The sequence below is a fragment of the Hemitrygon akajei genome, chromosome 8, assembly GCF_048418815.1.
Source record: "Hemitrygon akajei chromosome 8, sHemAka1.3, whole genome shotgun sequence".
NCBI classification, from domain to species: domain Eukaryota; kingdom Metazoa; phylum Chordata; class Chondrichthyes; order Myliobatiformes; family Dasyatidae; genus Hemitrygon; species Hemitrygon akajei.
In genome coordinates, this window is record NC_133131.1 from 97,685,113 (window position 1) to 97,700,325 (window position 15,213).

The 15,213-nt window shown below is 41.5% G+C and overlaps 1 protein-coding gene across 1 annotated transcript in view; it reads right to left on the bottom strand.

Annotated features, from left to right (window-relative positions):
- gabbr2 (gamma-aminobutyric acid (GABA) B receptor, 2) overlaps positions 1-15,213 on the bottom strand; it is a 977,227-nt gene that overhangs the window by 151,513 nt on the left and 810,501 nt on the right. Inside the window, exon 12 of the mRNA XM_073054235.1 lies at positions 8,765-8,872. Coding sequence (XP_072910336.1) covers positions 8,765-8,872 — 108 coding nt within the window. The remainder of the gene's footprint in view (positions 1-8,764; positions 8,873-15,213) is intronic.

Below are 15,213 nucleotides of genomic sequence, written 5' to 3' on the forward strand. Positions count from 1 at the left end.
CATTCTATGCCTGGTGCTCCCACAACCAATGGTCTCACTTTAAGGACTCTATCTTGTTATTTCATGCTCTCATTATTTATTGCTGTTTATTTTTACTTGCATTTGCAGAGTTTGTTTTTCATTGATCCTGTTTACAGTTACTGTTCTATAGATTTGCTAAGTATGCCCGCAGGAAAAAGAATCTCAGGGTTGTATGCGGTAACATGTATGTATTCTAATAATAAACTTTCCTTTGAACTTTGAACTTATTACTGAAATATTAAATGCACAACAATAGGAACCAGAGTGATAGGCCAGAGGATGGGATTGTTGGTGTACAGGTAGATGCACCATGTAGAGAATCTGTGCAAAGCTTGTGTTAGCTTTCATGAAGTTCAAGAACCATGAGGTAATGTTGCTGCTCTGTAAAACCCTGGTTAAACCACACTTAGAGTACAGGTGCCCCCGATTTACGAAAGTTCGCTTTATGCCACTTTGCTTTTACGAAAGACCTATGTTAGCACCCTGTTTTCGCTAATCAAAGAGGATTTTTGCTTTTACAAAGAAAAGCAGCGCATGCCCCGAGCAGCACCGCCAAGCTCCTTCCCCTAGAACTACACTCAGCATCAAGACGCCATAGCTTAAACACGTGTCTGGGAGCACCTGTGCTTTATCTCGATTTATTTTGTGCATCCGTTAGCAAGATGTGTCCTAAGGCATCAGAAAAGCCTAAGAGGCCTCGTAAGGGTGTTATGCTTAGCGTAAAACTGGACGTAATTAAGCGTTTCGATCATGGTGAATGAAATAAGGACACTGTGCGTGTGTTGAACTTGCCTGCATCCATCATTCACACTATTTACATGCAGAGAGAAAGAATCTTGAAAGCTGCTGATGTTACTATTGGTTCTGCTGGTAGCAAAGTGGTCTCTTTTAGTCGGCATCCAGTAATGGATAAAATGGAAAGTCTATTGCTTGAATGGATTGATGGGTGTACAAAGCATGGTGTTCCATTAAGTTACGTTATACTTAAGGAGATATCAGTCAGTCTTTTTAACAAGCTGAAACAGAAAGCACTGGACGATGGTGATTAAAGTGTTGAGAAAGTGGAATTTAAAGGTAGTCAAGGGTAGTTTGATCGGATTTTGAGGCGAGGGCAGCTTCATAGCTTTATGTTTACCAGAGCGAGTGCTTCGGCTGATACTGAACCTGCCGAAAAGTTCCCAGAAGAAGTGAAAGATGAACAGCTGATGCAATTGCAAGAGGAAAGGATACAGATCGAAACTGAACGCAGTAGCGAATGGCCCGAAAGTGAAGTCATCCAGGAACTGAACGTGAAGCTTTCAGTTGAGGTTTTCACTGATATTGACAACGCTGCAATGATTGCAGAAAAGTATGACTTTAATTTTGAAAGATCACATAGGTTTAGGGCAGGTTTGCAGGATGGTTTGATGCTTACAAAGAACTGTATGATAGAAAAATGCGCAAGGCTAAGCAGTCAAGCATACTGTCGTATTTCAAGCCTTCCACATCAGCCACAGAGAATGCCGAACCAGGAACTTTGACATTGAGGCAGGCAGACATAGAAGAAGGTGTAGATGCTAGTGACCTGCCTGCCCTGATGGAAACAGATGACGATGAGATGACACCCCAGTCTCCTGTACCTCCCATCACCCCAACCTCCAATGACTCAGCCTAACACACCATCATCAGTGTGCTCGCTGTTCTCCCGATTCCGGTAAGTGAAACTACATTGTACATACATTATTTCTACTTTATATAGGCTGTGTATTTATCATATCATTCCTGCTTTTACTATATGTTACTGTTATTTTAGATTTTATGTGTTATTTGGTAGGTTATTTTTCGGGTCTGGGAACGTGCAAAATTTTTTCCCATATAAATTAAGGACATTATTGCAAAAGTGGAATTTAAAGGTAGTCAAGGGTGGTTTGATCGGCTTTTCAGGCGACAGCAGCTTCATAATTTAAAGGTTACTGGAGAGAGTGCTTCCGCTGAGAGTGCTTGCGTGAGATTTTTGCTACGATTGACAGTGCTGCAATGATTGCAGAAAAATAGTTCTACTTTATATAGGCTGTGTATTTATCATATCATTCATGCTTTTACTATATGTTCGTGTTATTTTAGGTTTTATGTGTTATTTGGTATGATTTGGTAGGTTATTTTTTGGGAATGGGAATGCTCACAAATTTATCCCATATAAATTAATGGTAATTGCTTCTTCGCTTTACGCCATTTTGGCTTATGGAAGGTTTCATAGGAACGCTCTACTTTCAGATAGCGGGGGAAACCTGTATTGTGTTCAGTTCTGGTTACCTCATTAGAGGAACGATGTAGAAGTGCAGAGGACATTTACCAGGAGGCTGCCTGGACTACAGGGCATTTATTATGAAATTAAGTTGAACGAGCTAGTGCTTTTTTCTCTTTGGAGCGAAGGCAAATGAGAGGTGACTTGATAGAGTGTGAAAGATGCTAAGAGTCATAGATCGAGTGGATATCCAGGAACTTTTTCCCAGGGGGAAATGGCTATTACAAGGGGCCATCATTTTAAGGTGATTGAAGGAATGCATAGAGAAGATGTCAGAGGTAAGCTTCTTTACACAGGGAGTGGTGTGTGCATGGAACATCCTGCCAGGGGTGGTGATAGATGCATTTAAGAAAATCTTAGATGATTGAAAAATAGTGGACTACATAGGATGGAAGGTTTAGACTGATCTTAGAGTAAATTAAAAGGTCAGCACAACACCATGGGCCAAAGGGCCTATAGGTTGCTCTAACGTTCTATGTTCTATGCCTGGTACATTCTCATCTTAATCATCCATATAGATTATAAATGACAAAGGCCCAGCACTGAGCCCAGGGAACACCACTAGTCACGGGCCTTCAGCTCGACAAACCACCTTCCACCATCATCCTCTGCTTCCTACCATCAAGCTAATTCTGTATCCAATTAGAGAGCTCTACCTGGATGCCATACAATCTAAAGTTCCATAGCAGCCTACCATGTGGAAACTTATTAAGATCTCATTGAAGTCCACATGGATTATGTATACTGCTCTGTCCTTGTTGATCATCTTGGCTATAAACAGTCAATTTTCTGAGACGTGATGTCCCAAGCACAAAGCCATGCTGGCAATCCTTCATCAACCTGTCTCCCAAAGCGAGAGTTGAACAGTATGAGAAGGCCACCACAGATGCCATCAAATGTGTGAGTAACAGCAAAAGTCACGCTGAGCCTGAAGGCCAATTTATACTTCTGTGTCGAATCTACGCTGTAGGTACGGCATAGCCGCGTTCCCTACACCATACCCTATGCCGTAGCCTGATGCACCAAAAATCTAACTAGGCGTCGCGGTGACGCAGACCGCAACAACTGTGATTGGTCCGCTTGGTAGCATTTCCTCCTACGCATTTCTGGTTGCTTCTTCTTTTCCGCCAATATTTGAAATGCATTTCCTCATCCATGTCTCTCAGTGGCCGGACAAGCACAGAAAATTCACCCTCCATCTGCCTCAATCTGTTCAATGGCTGTACACACCATCTCCTCCGACATCTTCTCTCTTCTCTGCGTTGCAGTAATTTCAATAAAAGTAACTTTTGTTCAACATTTATTAGCTCCAACTCCAACATGATGCACTCAGTTTCAGTCGCCATTGTTTGAAGTACACAAAGGCATTCAACATGAAGAAACTCAACACAGTGGCATAGAAACCCCACAGGCAACTGGCATTTTGGTGGTGAATTGCAGAGCAACGAAGACACATCAACGCACAAGAATAAATGCTCACAAAGGCGTAGGCCACTTGCGTAGGGTATGGCGTAGAGCCTACGCAGAAGTATAAATCAGCCTTAAAGTGAAAATAATGTGGTAATGGCTTCAGTCAGGAAAGCTAGTGAACTTGATAGTGCACAGGAAGGCTGGGAGTCAGGTATCGAGATCGTTGAATCGTATTGTAACATGAACAATGTGGCAAAGCAAAAGACAGCTCCTGCATTTCGTAGCTTAATGGGTACAAAGATGTACAACTTCTTACACAACCTAGTAACCACTGAAAAGCCAGAAAGCAATGAATTGTTACAATTTTACAAAATCATTTGAGCCCTAAACCGCTGGCAATGACTGAGGGATTTAGATTTTACAAAAGGAACCAGTCAGAGATGAAATACATTGCAGATTTGGGAAAACTCTCCCTGTACGGTGACTTTAGAGATGGACTTTCTAATGCATTAAGAGACAGGCTTGTATGTGGCATTCATAGTCAAAGCACTCAACCAGAGCTACTGGCAGAAAGAGATCTATGGACATTGCAATATCATTAGAGACTGCAGCAAAGGACGCAGCAGAACTACAGAAAAGGAAGTTAGAATGTGAAATGTACAAAATGCTCCTGAACGGTACAAAAAGCCAAAGATGATATCAATGTGTCAAATCTTCCCATGATGCAAGTGACTGTTGGTTCAGAAAAGAGTCGACAGAAAGTGTCACCGACAAGGTCACATAGAGAGAATCTGCAAGGCAGACAAAAACATAACCGAGTAAAAACAAATCTAAGCAAATGCATAAAGTAATCAAATGTGAAACAGAATCAGGCAACACAGAGTCTGACAAAGGTGAACTGTCATGCCTAGAACTGCATCGTATAACTGAAGCAGGTCGCAAAATCATCTGGGTCACAACAGATGTGTTTGGTGTAAAACTGAAAAAGGAGCGGGATACAGGGTCAGCTTTGTCCAAACTTCCAGAAGCAGACTACAACAGACTATTTTCTAAGATACCATTAGAGAAAACCTCAGTGATGCTAAAGACTTATGCAGGTGATAAAGTGCCCCCCAAAGGCGAACTGAAAGTAAATGTGACGTATGGAGACCAAACACAACAGTTAGAGCTTTATGTATGGAAAAGTGGAGGGCCAGCACTTTTTGAACGTGAACAGTTGAGAAAAATCCAACCAGCTGGGCACTCAGTTAAAGCTCTCAGTGTGGCATCACCAAGTAATGTCAGCCAAAATAGTAGAGCTAACCAAACACTGGCACAGCTGCTTAATGCCAATGAGAAGGTGTTTGAGAAGAGTTTGGTAAACTCAAAGGCATGAAGGCCAGAATTGAATTGGATGAAACAGCAACACAAAGATTCTATAAAGCGTTTCCAGTGTCTTACGCACTATGTCCTCCAGTGGATACTGAACTGTAGAGCCTGGAGGCATCTGGAATTCTCTCCAAGGTTGAGTGGAGTGATTGTCCCACACCCATTGTCCCAGTGGTCAAGGGAAGACTGGAGTTGTTCGCATACGTGGGGATTTCAAGGTGAGCATCAACACTGTGCTGCATTCTGTACAGTATTGCCTGCCACGAATAGAAGATATTTTTGCATTTTTGGCAGGCAGGGAGAGGTTCTCAAAGATTGACTTGTCACAAGCCTATTTGCAAATGGGGATTGAGGAGTTAAGCAGGAATTTCCTCACAATCAACTCTCACAAGGGTCTGTGCCAGTATAATCATCTTGTTTTTGGCATCACATCAGCTCCAGCAATTTGGCAAAGAGCAATGGACCAGGTGCTCCAAGATATCCCAGCAACATAAAGATGACATCATCATGACTGGGAAAAATAATGAAGTGCCCCCCCCCCCCCCCAGAACCTTGGTGAAGTCCTCACCAGGCTGACTGAGTATGGTCTGTGCGCAAAGTGAGAGAAATGAGTTTTCCCAGAATGAATTCTCATATTGTGGACATGTCATTGACAAGCATGGCTTACGTAAGTCACAAGAGAAGACTGAAAGAATGCTACAGGCACCCGAACTGGAAAATGTGTCACAACTCAGATCATACTTGAGCCTTGTAAACTACTACCACTGGTTTCTCCCAAACATTGCTACAGTGCTGCATCCATTGAACACACTGTTACAGACAGGAGCAAGTTGGGAATGGTCAGAAAAATGTGAAAAATCTTTCAAGGAAACAAAGAGATTAATAACGTCCGATGAACTGCTTGCCCATTACAACTCATCCCTGCCCATTAGACTGGTGTGTGGTGCATCCCCTTATGGCATTGGAGCCATCATTTTTTCCACACATTATGAAAGATCGATCTGAACACCCGATTGCGTTTGCTCCAAGATCACTGACAAGCACAGAATGCAACTAAACACAGGTCAACCGTGAGGCCCTTAGTTGAGTATGGGAAATAAAAGAAATCCCACCACTATCTCTACCGGCAAAAGTTTATACTAGTGACAGATCACCAGCCCCTTGCATCCATTTCTAACCCCAGGAAGGGAATCCCAGTGATGACCATTACCCAGTTACAACATTGGGCACTATTCCTAGAAGCCCTCTCTTATGACATTGAGTTTAAGGATACTACACAACACAACAACACTGATGGCTTGTCATGGCTTCCACAACTGGCAACTGAAGAAGAAAAGTCTTCATACAGTGACCCAGCAAAAGTGTTCATACTGTATTGGTGGACCGGTTGCTGGTAACAAATTCCAAAATACAAAGGGAAACAAGGGGTGACCCAACATTGGCAAAATCTTTGAAATCACCATGCAAGGGTTGCCAGCTCATGGTTTCCAGAGTTCTCAGCGTGTCTATATGTCAAAGAACACTGATGTGTGGATCTTGTGTTGAGGTCCCCTCGAAGCTGTGCACCTGAGTGTTAGAAAATCTGCATGAAGAACACCTGGGTACAGTCAATTTGAAGAGCCTGGTCCAGAGTTAGGTGTGGTGGCTGGAAACAGGTAAACAGATTGAAGATTTGGCCAAAAGCTGTTCAGGATGCCAAAAAGTTCAAAATGCATCCCCACAAGGACTGTTACACACACGGGAGTGGCAGCCTTCACCATGGCAAAGAGTACATGGACTTTGCTGGGCCACTCATGGATTCCATGTTTCTGATTGTTGTGGATCCTCATTCAAAGTGGCCCGAGTTTACACCAATGATGTCAACCACTTCAGCAAAGACAGTCTCCGCCCTGAGGACTACCTTCACCAGAAATGGCTTACCAGAACAAATTGTGACTGACAATGGACCACAATACACATCAGAAGAATTCTGACTGCTCATGACAGAAAAAGACATTAGACATTTCAAGTCAGATCCTGACCACCCAGCAACAAATTGGTTAGATGAAGTTTATCCAGACCTTCAAAAAGACCGTTAAAGTGATGGACAAGGAGGACATTTCTCTACAGCACAACATGGGTAACCTCCATTTTGTGCATTGGTACTCTGATCATGCGATGACAAGTCAAACACCTGCAATGCTGTTCATGAGCAGGAATCTGAGATCTCACATAGACCTCCTGAAACCAGATCTACTAAGGGAAATGGAGAATAAATAGTTCAGCCATTTACCAAGGGAAGCAGCAAGGAGCTTTGAGGTCGGACAGGAAGACCTAGCGTGTGATTACGGAGAAGACAAGTGGACACCCGTTAGGATAGTTACAAGAACTGGACCACTAATGTACACAGTGGATGTTGGAGATCAGACATGGAGACATCAAGTGGACCAGATACTGGATGCTCAACTGAAGAACATACCTGAATTGACTGCATCCAACATGATGGACACATTACAGTCACTGGATTTAGCTCTCAGTGATGATGTCACTGACAGCAATGTGACACTGGAAAGTGAGAACATTGTCTTAGACAAGTCACCTTCCAAACCTAAAGCCACTCCACAGGTCCAGAGGTGCTATTCTGAAAGAAACAGAGCGCCACCCAAAAGACAGAACCTTTAGAACTGTGAAGCTGTTATGAACTTCTGTTGTGAAAGTATGTTTATTTGGAATATGGATTTATAAATGGGAAATTGAATGTTTATACATATACAGTTTATGTTGCATTAATCTAAAGGGGGAGGAAGTGTAATGTATGAATCTATTTCTTTTAGAGCAATGACCCCCCCCCAGCAGTATTGATCTGTTGTCTGCGCATATGTTGTTGTCCATACATGCACATTGTCTTCTCTCTCTCTCTACTGTAATGTGAACACAGCAGTTAAAGCCATCTCTCATGTGCGTGGTTTAATTTAATCGATATGTAGTTGGGCATAGACGCATCATCACCCACATCCTTACTCTCAGTGCCATTGCCTGGTTAGCAGGAAAAATCAAAGAGAGAACTTTTTAAATTTATAATAATTTTCATGCAGAGATATTTGTAGATAGAAATCAGATAGGCCTTTAAAACTAAACATCACGAGGATACAGTTGACAAGCTTGAATTTAATGAAATTAGAATTAGTAAAGGACATTTTAAGATTTAACAATGCTGTTGAGGTGGTGATACCGGCAGCCAAGCATGAAAATTCAGGGAAAACATTGTAAAGATGCAATTGTCAGCACAGACGTAACAGAATCAAATCTCTCACAGGCATCTCTGAACTGTGACATGAAGAAGGAGAAATCACTGCTGAAGCATCAGGAGTATACATTAAACACAAAGGGAATCATGCACTTACAGTGTGCTGGAGAAACTACCCTAGCAGCAGTAAATATCTTCCGATTCAGTTCACGACAGTCAACAAAGTAAAGAGCCAATCTTATCCTAAGTTGACTTAAGGTTGCACATAATAGCAGCAATTACACCTTGTAGCCCTAAAGGGATGTACTAAGACGTACTCATCTGTAAAGTGACATATTGTGTATTTCTATATGTTCTTTGCCTTATAAAACTGCACATTCCCTAACTTCCAGTGAACAGCACCATAGATCATCTACTGAAGCATGAACTAAGCATTTCAGTCTTGGGGTACTTACTTTTTTCTTCATCTTTACGTTCTTGAATATGGCGTGAACTCTCCACGTTTTTGCAAACATGGCTCCAAATGCAGTTGTGTAGCCAACTGTAAGAATCCAAGTTCGAACCTGATTGACGAAAAGTGGAAAACAAAGGTAAAGAAGAACCCTTAATTAATGAAACAACACTTTTTGATCACAGAATATTATTTATATTCAATGAATAATTCCAATCAATTAGACTATTTCCATTCAGAGAGTCAGTAATGCTATTACTTCCACCCAAAATTACAACACTCTAAGACTTTTCCTGGAAACTACTTTTCAGATTTAGACACACCCAAATTTTTAAACAAGCTTTAAAATGCTAATTGCATTACAGTTTTGCTATTTAGTCATTTTTGAATACAAGCCAAGAAATATGGGCCTTAAAATCTTGATTGTATTCGAAAACAGGTGCTGAAAGTAGTGAAGTGGAAGGGGCCTATAGTGAGAAGTTCTGGTTTCTTGCACCTGGAATTCACAACACACCTTGTAAAATGATTGCAGCAGTCAAACAGCATGAATTGTGTTTTTTTTTTACACATTAGCACACAATAAATTTGAGTAAATTCTAGAATCTCATGTATCAGCAGAATTTATCTGGTGCATGCCCCTCTTAAAGGGTAGCAGTTTGAGGGGTGCAGAGAGGATGTTGACTAACTACCACTTTAATTGCAAGTCATCCTGGCATTCCAACAGTTTTCCCAGTAGCAATTCCCAGGATAGTGGTGAACAGGGGAAGTAACCCACCATGTGGTAACAACACCATTTGTGTGGATTAAGTTAGTACAGAAGGCTGCTCATTGGTTGTCACGGATATGTTAGGATGCAGAGCTGGTACTTGTGTCAAATGATGCTGTGATTTAGTGCCACTTAGAATACGTCATTGCTGATGTGTCCAGCTAGTCTAGAGTGCCACTGCCACGTGAGATGGTTCAGTGCAAGGTCAACAGCTCTCCAAGTTTATCCTTAGGGTCATCTGCAGTCTCCTCTACTTTAGGTGAGTCACCATATGTCGGTTAAGCTTCAGCCCACAGGAAACAATGTAAATGACCACATACACCATTAACTGAGCAAAGACTAACGTCAGTACATAAGGACATATGAAAAGAGGGCAGGAGAAGGGCATCTGGCCTGTTGAGCATGCTCCATGATAGCTTAAGTGTTTAAGCAGATGCACTACACGGTTTCATAAGTAGTGAGGCACACAGAAATGTTGCACCTAGATTTGCATTCAAGGCAGTATGTTAAAAATATGACTCAAGCTTTTACTGTATGCTGATACATGTGACAATAATAAACCAATAAAGGCTGAGATTACTCAACCTCTCCCTGTGACTCAGACCCTCTTGTCCTAGCAACATCCTCATAAGTCTTTTGTACAACCTTTCCATTTTAACCGTCTTTTGTAAATCAGTGACAAAACTGAACACAGTACTCAAATGCAGCCTCACCAATAACTTATACAACTACAATTTTGTATCCCAACTCCTACACTCAGTGCCTTGACTGATGACATCCAGCATGCTAAACACAATTTTCATCACCCTGTCTGCCAGTGATGCTGCTTTCAACAAACTGAGCACTTTAAAGTCCCTCTGTTCCATTACATTCCCTCGTGCCTTTCCATCTATAATATAAGTCCTATACTGGTTTGTTCTTGTTTGCAATCAACACAGGTGCACCTCAAAGATGTTGGCTTAGCCCACATGTCTCTACACTCATGACTTTATGGCTAATCACAGTTCAAACACAACTTATAAATCTGCAGATGACACCATGGTTGTCGGTAAAATCTCTGATGGCAATGAGGAGATGTAGAGGAGTGAGATAGACTGACTGGTTAATTGGTGTCACAACAACAACCTCACATTTAACCTCAGCAAGATGAAGGAACTTATTGTGGACTTCAGTAAGGGTAGGTGTGAGAACACACATCTCTTTGTATTGTGGGTATAGTGAGCAGCTTTAAGCAACTGGGCAACATCTCTGAGGATTTGTCCTGCACCCAACCTATTTATGTAATCACAAAGAAAATACACAAGCAGCTTTACTTGCTTGGAGTTTGAGGAGATGCGGTACATCATCAATCATCATAGAAATACTGTGCAGAGCATTCTGCCTGGCATGAAGGTTCCAGAGTACAGGTTCACAAAGGGGCTGTAGAGGGTTGCGGACTCAATCATCTCCATGATGGGAACAACCCTCTCTCTCATCAAGAACATCTTCAAGACGCAGCAACCCCCTTCACCATCCGGCTCTTCTCATTTGCACAATCAGGGAGGAGATACAGGAGCCTGAAGACCCACATTCAGTGATTCAGAAACAGCTTCTTCCTGTCTGTCACCCGATTTTTGAATGATCCATGAACCCACCAACGCTACATCATTATTCCTTATTTTGCACAGGCTATTTATTTTGTAATTTATAGTAATTCTATGACTTTTCACTGTACTGCTGCTGCACAATAACAAATTTCACATTATGTAAGATAGTGACAATAAACCAAATTTTGATTCAAAATACATCACCTCACATTTATCTGTATGAAATCCATTTGCCAACACTCAGTTCATTTCCTCAACTGATCAAGATCCTCCCGTGGTAAACTTCTTCATTATCAACAATGCATCCTAATTTTGTATCATCTGCAAACATACTGATCAAGTCTTGTACATTCACATTCAAATTACTTATATAAATAACGACAAACAAGGATCCCAAACTTGAGCCCTGTGGCACATCACTAGTCACTGGCTTCTATATTGAGAAACAACTTTAAAGCACCACCCTCTGCGTTCAACCTCTGAGTCAATTTTGAGTTTTCCTCACTACTCCTCCCAATACTTCAAGAGAACTAACCTTTCTTGGCCAGTCTGCCATGAGAGACATTGTTGAAGGCCTTGCTAAAGTCCAAACAGTCAACATCCACCTTCCTAACATCATCTACCTTTTTGGTTACTTCTTCAAAAATTTCAAGCATGATTTCCCATGCACAAAGGCATGCTGATTCTTGATCAGTTCCTGTCTATCCAGATGCTGGTAGATCCTGTCCCTCAGAATTCCTTCAGTTACTTCCTCACTTGTAATGCAGGCTGACTGGTCTGTAGGAACTCTGCAGATGAGGCAGCGCCAATGGAAATGAATAAAATATAGATGTTTAAGGCCGAGACTCTTCTTCAGAACTGGAGTGGCAGTGAGAAGACACTTTCCTCTTTCCTTTCCAGGTCCGAAGAAGCGTCTCAGCCCAGAAAGTCTACTGTTTACTTATTTCCATAGATTCTGCCTGACCTGCTGAGTTCCTCCAACGTTTTGTGTGTGTTGCTCTGGATTTCCAGCACCTGCAGAACCACTTGCATTTATGAGTAATCTGTAGTCCCCTAGCTTGTCCTTATTAGCCTTCTTAAAAATTGAACAATATTAGCCTGTTTCAGGTCATTGGGAATTTCACGATCACTTAATGATGAAGCAAGTATCTCTGTAAGGAACTCTGCACATTTTTTCTCATCTTAGGCAAAGTCTGAAGATCCACTTAGTCAGGCTCTGGGCATTTATCCACTTCAATTCACGGTAAGGATGCAAAAACATCCTCTCTGGTAATATTAAAGTTTTTTAAGACATCTCCACTTGTTTCCATAATCTCATAATCTTCACTTTCTCCTTGGTACACAAGGAGAAATGTTTGTTAAAAATCCCACCCATCTCCTGTGGCTCTAGATATAGACATTAAAATAAATGTAGTTTAACTAAGTATTCTTTTCCCTTCCTTTACCATGCCACTGCTTTCCTAATTACTAAACTTGCTGGTTACTGCTTTATCCCATGACTTGCTCCTCTTCAGAGACCCACACCCTGAAAATCTATTTTAAACCCTTCTGTGTTACATTAGCAAATTTCACTGCAAGGATATTGATCCCTTCCTTGTTCAAGTGCAACTCTTCAATCCTACACTGGTGTTCCTGCCCCAGAAGCAATCCCAATGATCCAAGAGCCTTGTCCCTAACCCAGCACCAGCTTCATATTCCATTTCTTACCGTGGCAGCACACGACACCAGGAGTAATTGAGGGGGCACTACCCTCTACGTCCTGCTTCCTAAATTGTTACCTAACCCCTAACATTCATTCTGGAGCTTTTATTCTACCTATGTCATTTGTAGCAACATTACCAACAACCTCTGCCTGTTCACTCTCCCCCTCCAGCATGTTCTGCACCTATTCAGAGATATCCTTGACCCTGGCACCCAGGAGGTAACACACCATCCTGGCATGTCTTCCTCAGCCACAGTATCTCCAGTCCATCCCCAACATTATGTAGTCTCCTCTCACTGTCACCCTGCCCAATTACACCCTTTCCTTCTGAGCCTAACAGCCAATCATATGAGGACTTTGTGACTCACCTTACTGTACAAAGTATTTTTGTCGTTTCCAACTTCATCAAATCCAATAGGTGAGAACAGACTCACAACAAATACGTACAAAGCAAAACAAAGTGTTCATTTTGAACAATTACTTGGTCACATAGCTGATGGAAATGCTTTCAATTACATTGAATCTTTAATTTAAATTTGCTGCCTAGCTAGGAGGTGTAATTTTATGTGCATTACAGATAATCAGTTTCAAGGTGTTATCTATGACTTAGCTTTGGGAAATACTTTTATGTGTAATATGTGCACATTATGTTTAATCCATTGAAATAAAGGTTTAATCTTGCTCATGCTGAAATTGTGCTAACTAAGGTTATTGAGATCATGTTATACAAATAAGCTTGCATGAAGGTAACATATTTCCTCACGTAAATCATCTTTTTGTTCCTAGGCTTCTTTGATGGCAATTTATTAATGGGCCAAATCAGTAGCTATATGTAACACCTCCAAAAAGAACAGTTGGCATTTAGCCATACAAAGTAAAGTCTTTAGTGGGAACATTTAAGTCTTGGATGGTTGAGTGAAATACCTCACTCTATCAGTTGGCTGGATTCCATTGAGAGTTCGTCAATATTTTACTGAGGATCTTGCTTCGCCATTCTGATGCTAGTTAGACATGGCATGGGACTGAAATGCCCATTCTTTCAAATGGGGCTTCAAGATTAGGAGGGGCTTTTCTTGTTTTTTTTCCCAAGCTCAGCTTTCTAAACACAGCAGCTGGCAAACCAATGTTCTTCATTTAGCTTCTGGTTGTAAACCAGAGCCAGTCTTCAGTTCTTAATGTAAATGGCAAGCAGTAATCAGTTTGAAGATTAAAAACACAGCTTTGCAAATAGTACTGTTTATAGAACAGACTTGCTGAACCCAGTATGCGCACTATGGTGGACGTTCCAGGTGTCAGGGAGCATGAAGTATGTGAAGTTACCATAACTAGAGAGAAGATTTTTGGGAAACTGAAAGGTCTGAAGGTAGGTAAGTCACCTGGACCAGATGGTGTACACCCCAGAGTTCTGAAAAGGGTGGCTGAGGAAATTGTGCAGGTATTAGTAATGACCTTTCAAGAATCATTAGATTCTGGAATGATTCCAAAATACAGTAAAATTGCAAATGCCACAGGGATCAGTGCTGGGTCCATTGTTATTTGTCATCTATATCAATGATCTGGATGATAATGTGGTAAATTGGATCAGCAAATTTGCTGATGATACAAAGATTGGAGGTGTAATGGACAATGACGAAGGTTTTCAAAGCTTGCAGAGGGATCTGGACCAGCTGGAAAAATGAGCTGAAAAATGGCAGATGGAGTTTAATACAGACAAGTGTGAGGTATTGCACTTTGGAAGGACAAACCAAGGTAGAACATACAAGGTAAATGGTAGGACACTGAGGAGTGCAGTAAAACAGAGGGATCTAGGAAAACAGATACAAATTTCCCTAAAAGTGGCGTCACAGGTAAATAGGGTAGTAAAGAGAGCTTTTGGTACACTGGCCTTTATAAATCAAAGTATTGAGTATAAGAGATGGAATGTTATGGTGAGGTTCTATAAGGCATTGGTGAGGCCGAATTTGGAGTATTGTGTACAGTTTTGGCCACCGAATTATAGGAAGGATATTAATAAGGTTGAGAGAGTTCAGAGAAGGTTTACAAGGATGTTGCCAGGACTTGAGACACTGAGTTACAGAGAAAGGTTGAATAGGTTAGGACTTTATTCCCTGGAGCGTAGAAGAATGAGGGGAGACTTGATAGAGGTATATAAAATTATGATGGGTATAGACAGAGTGAATGCAAGCAGGCTTTTTCCACTGAGGCTAGGGGAGAAAAAAAACCCAGAAGACATGGGTTAAGGGTGAAGGGGGAAAAGGTTAAAGGGAACATTGGGGGGGGGGGGGGGGCTTCTTCACACAGAGAATGGTGGGAGTGTGGAATGAGCTGCCAGCTGAAGTTGTAAATGTGGCCTCACTTTTAACATTTAAGAAAAACTTGGACTGGTATATGGATGAGAG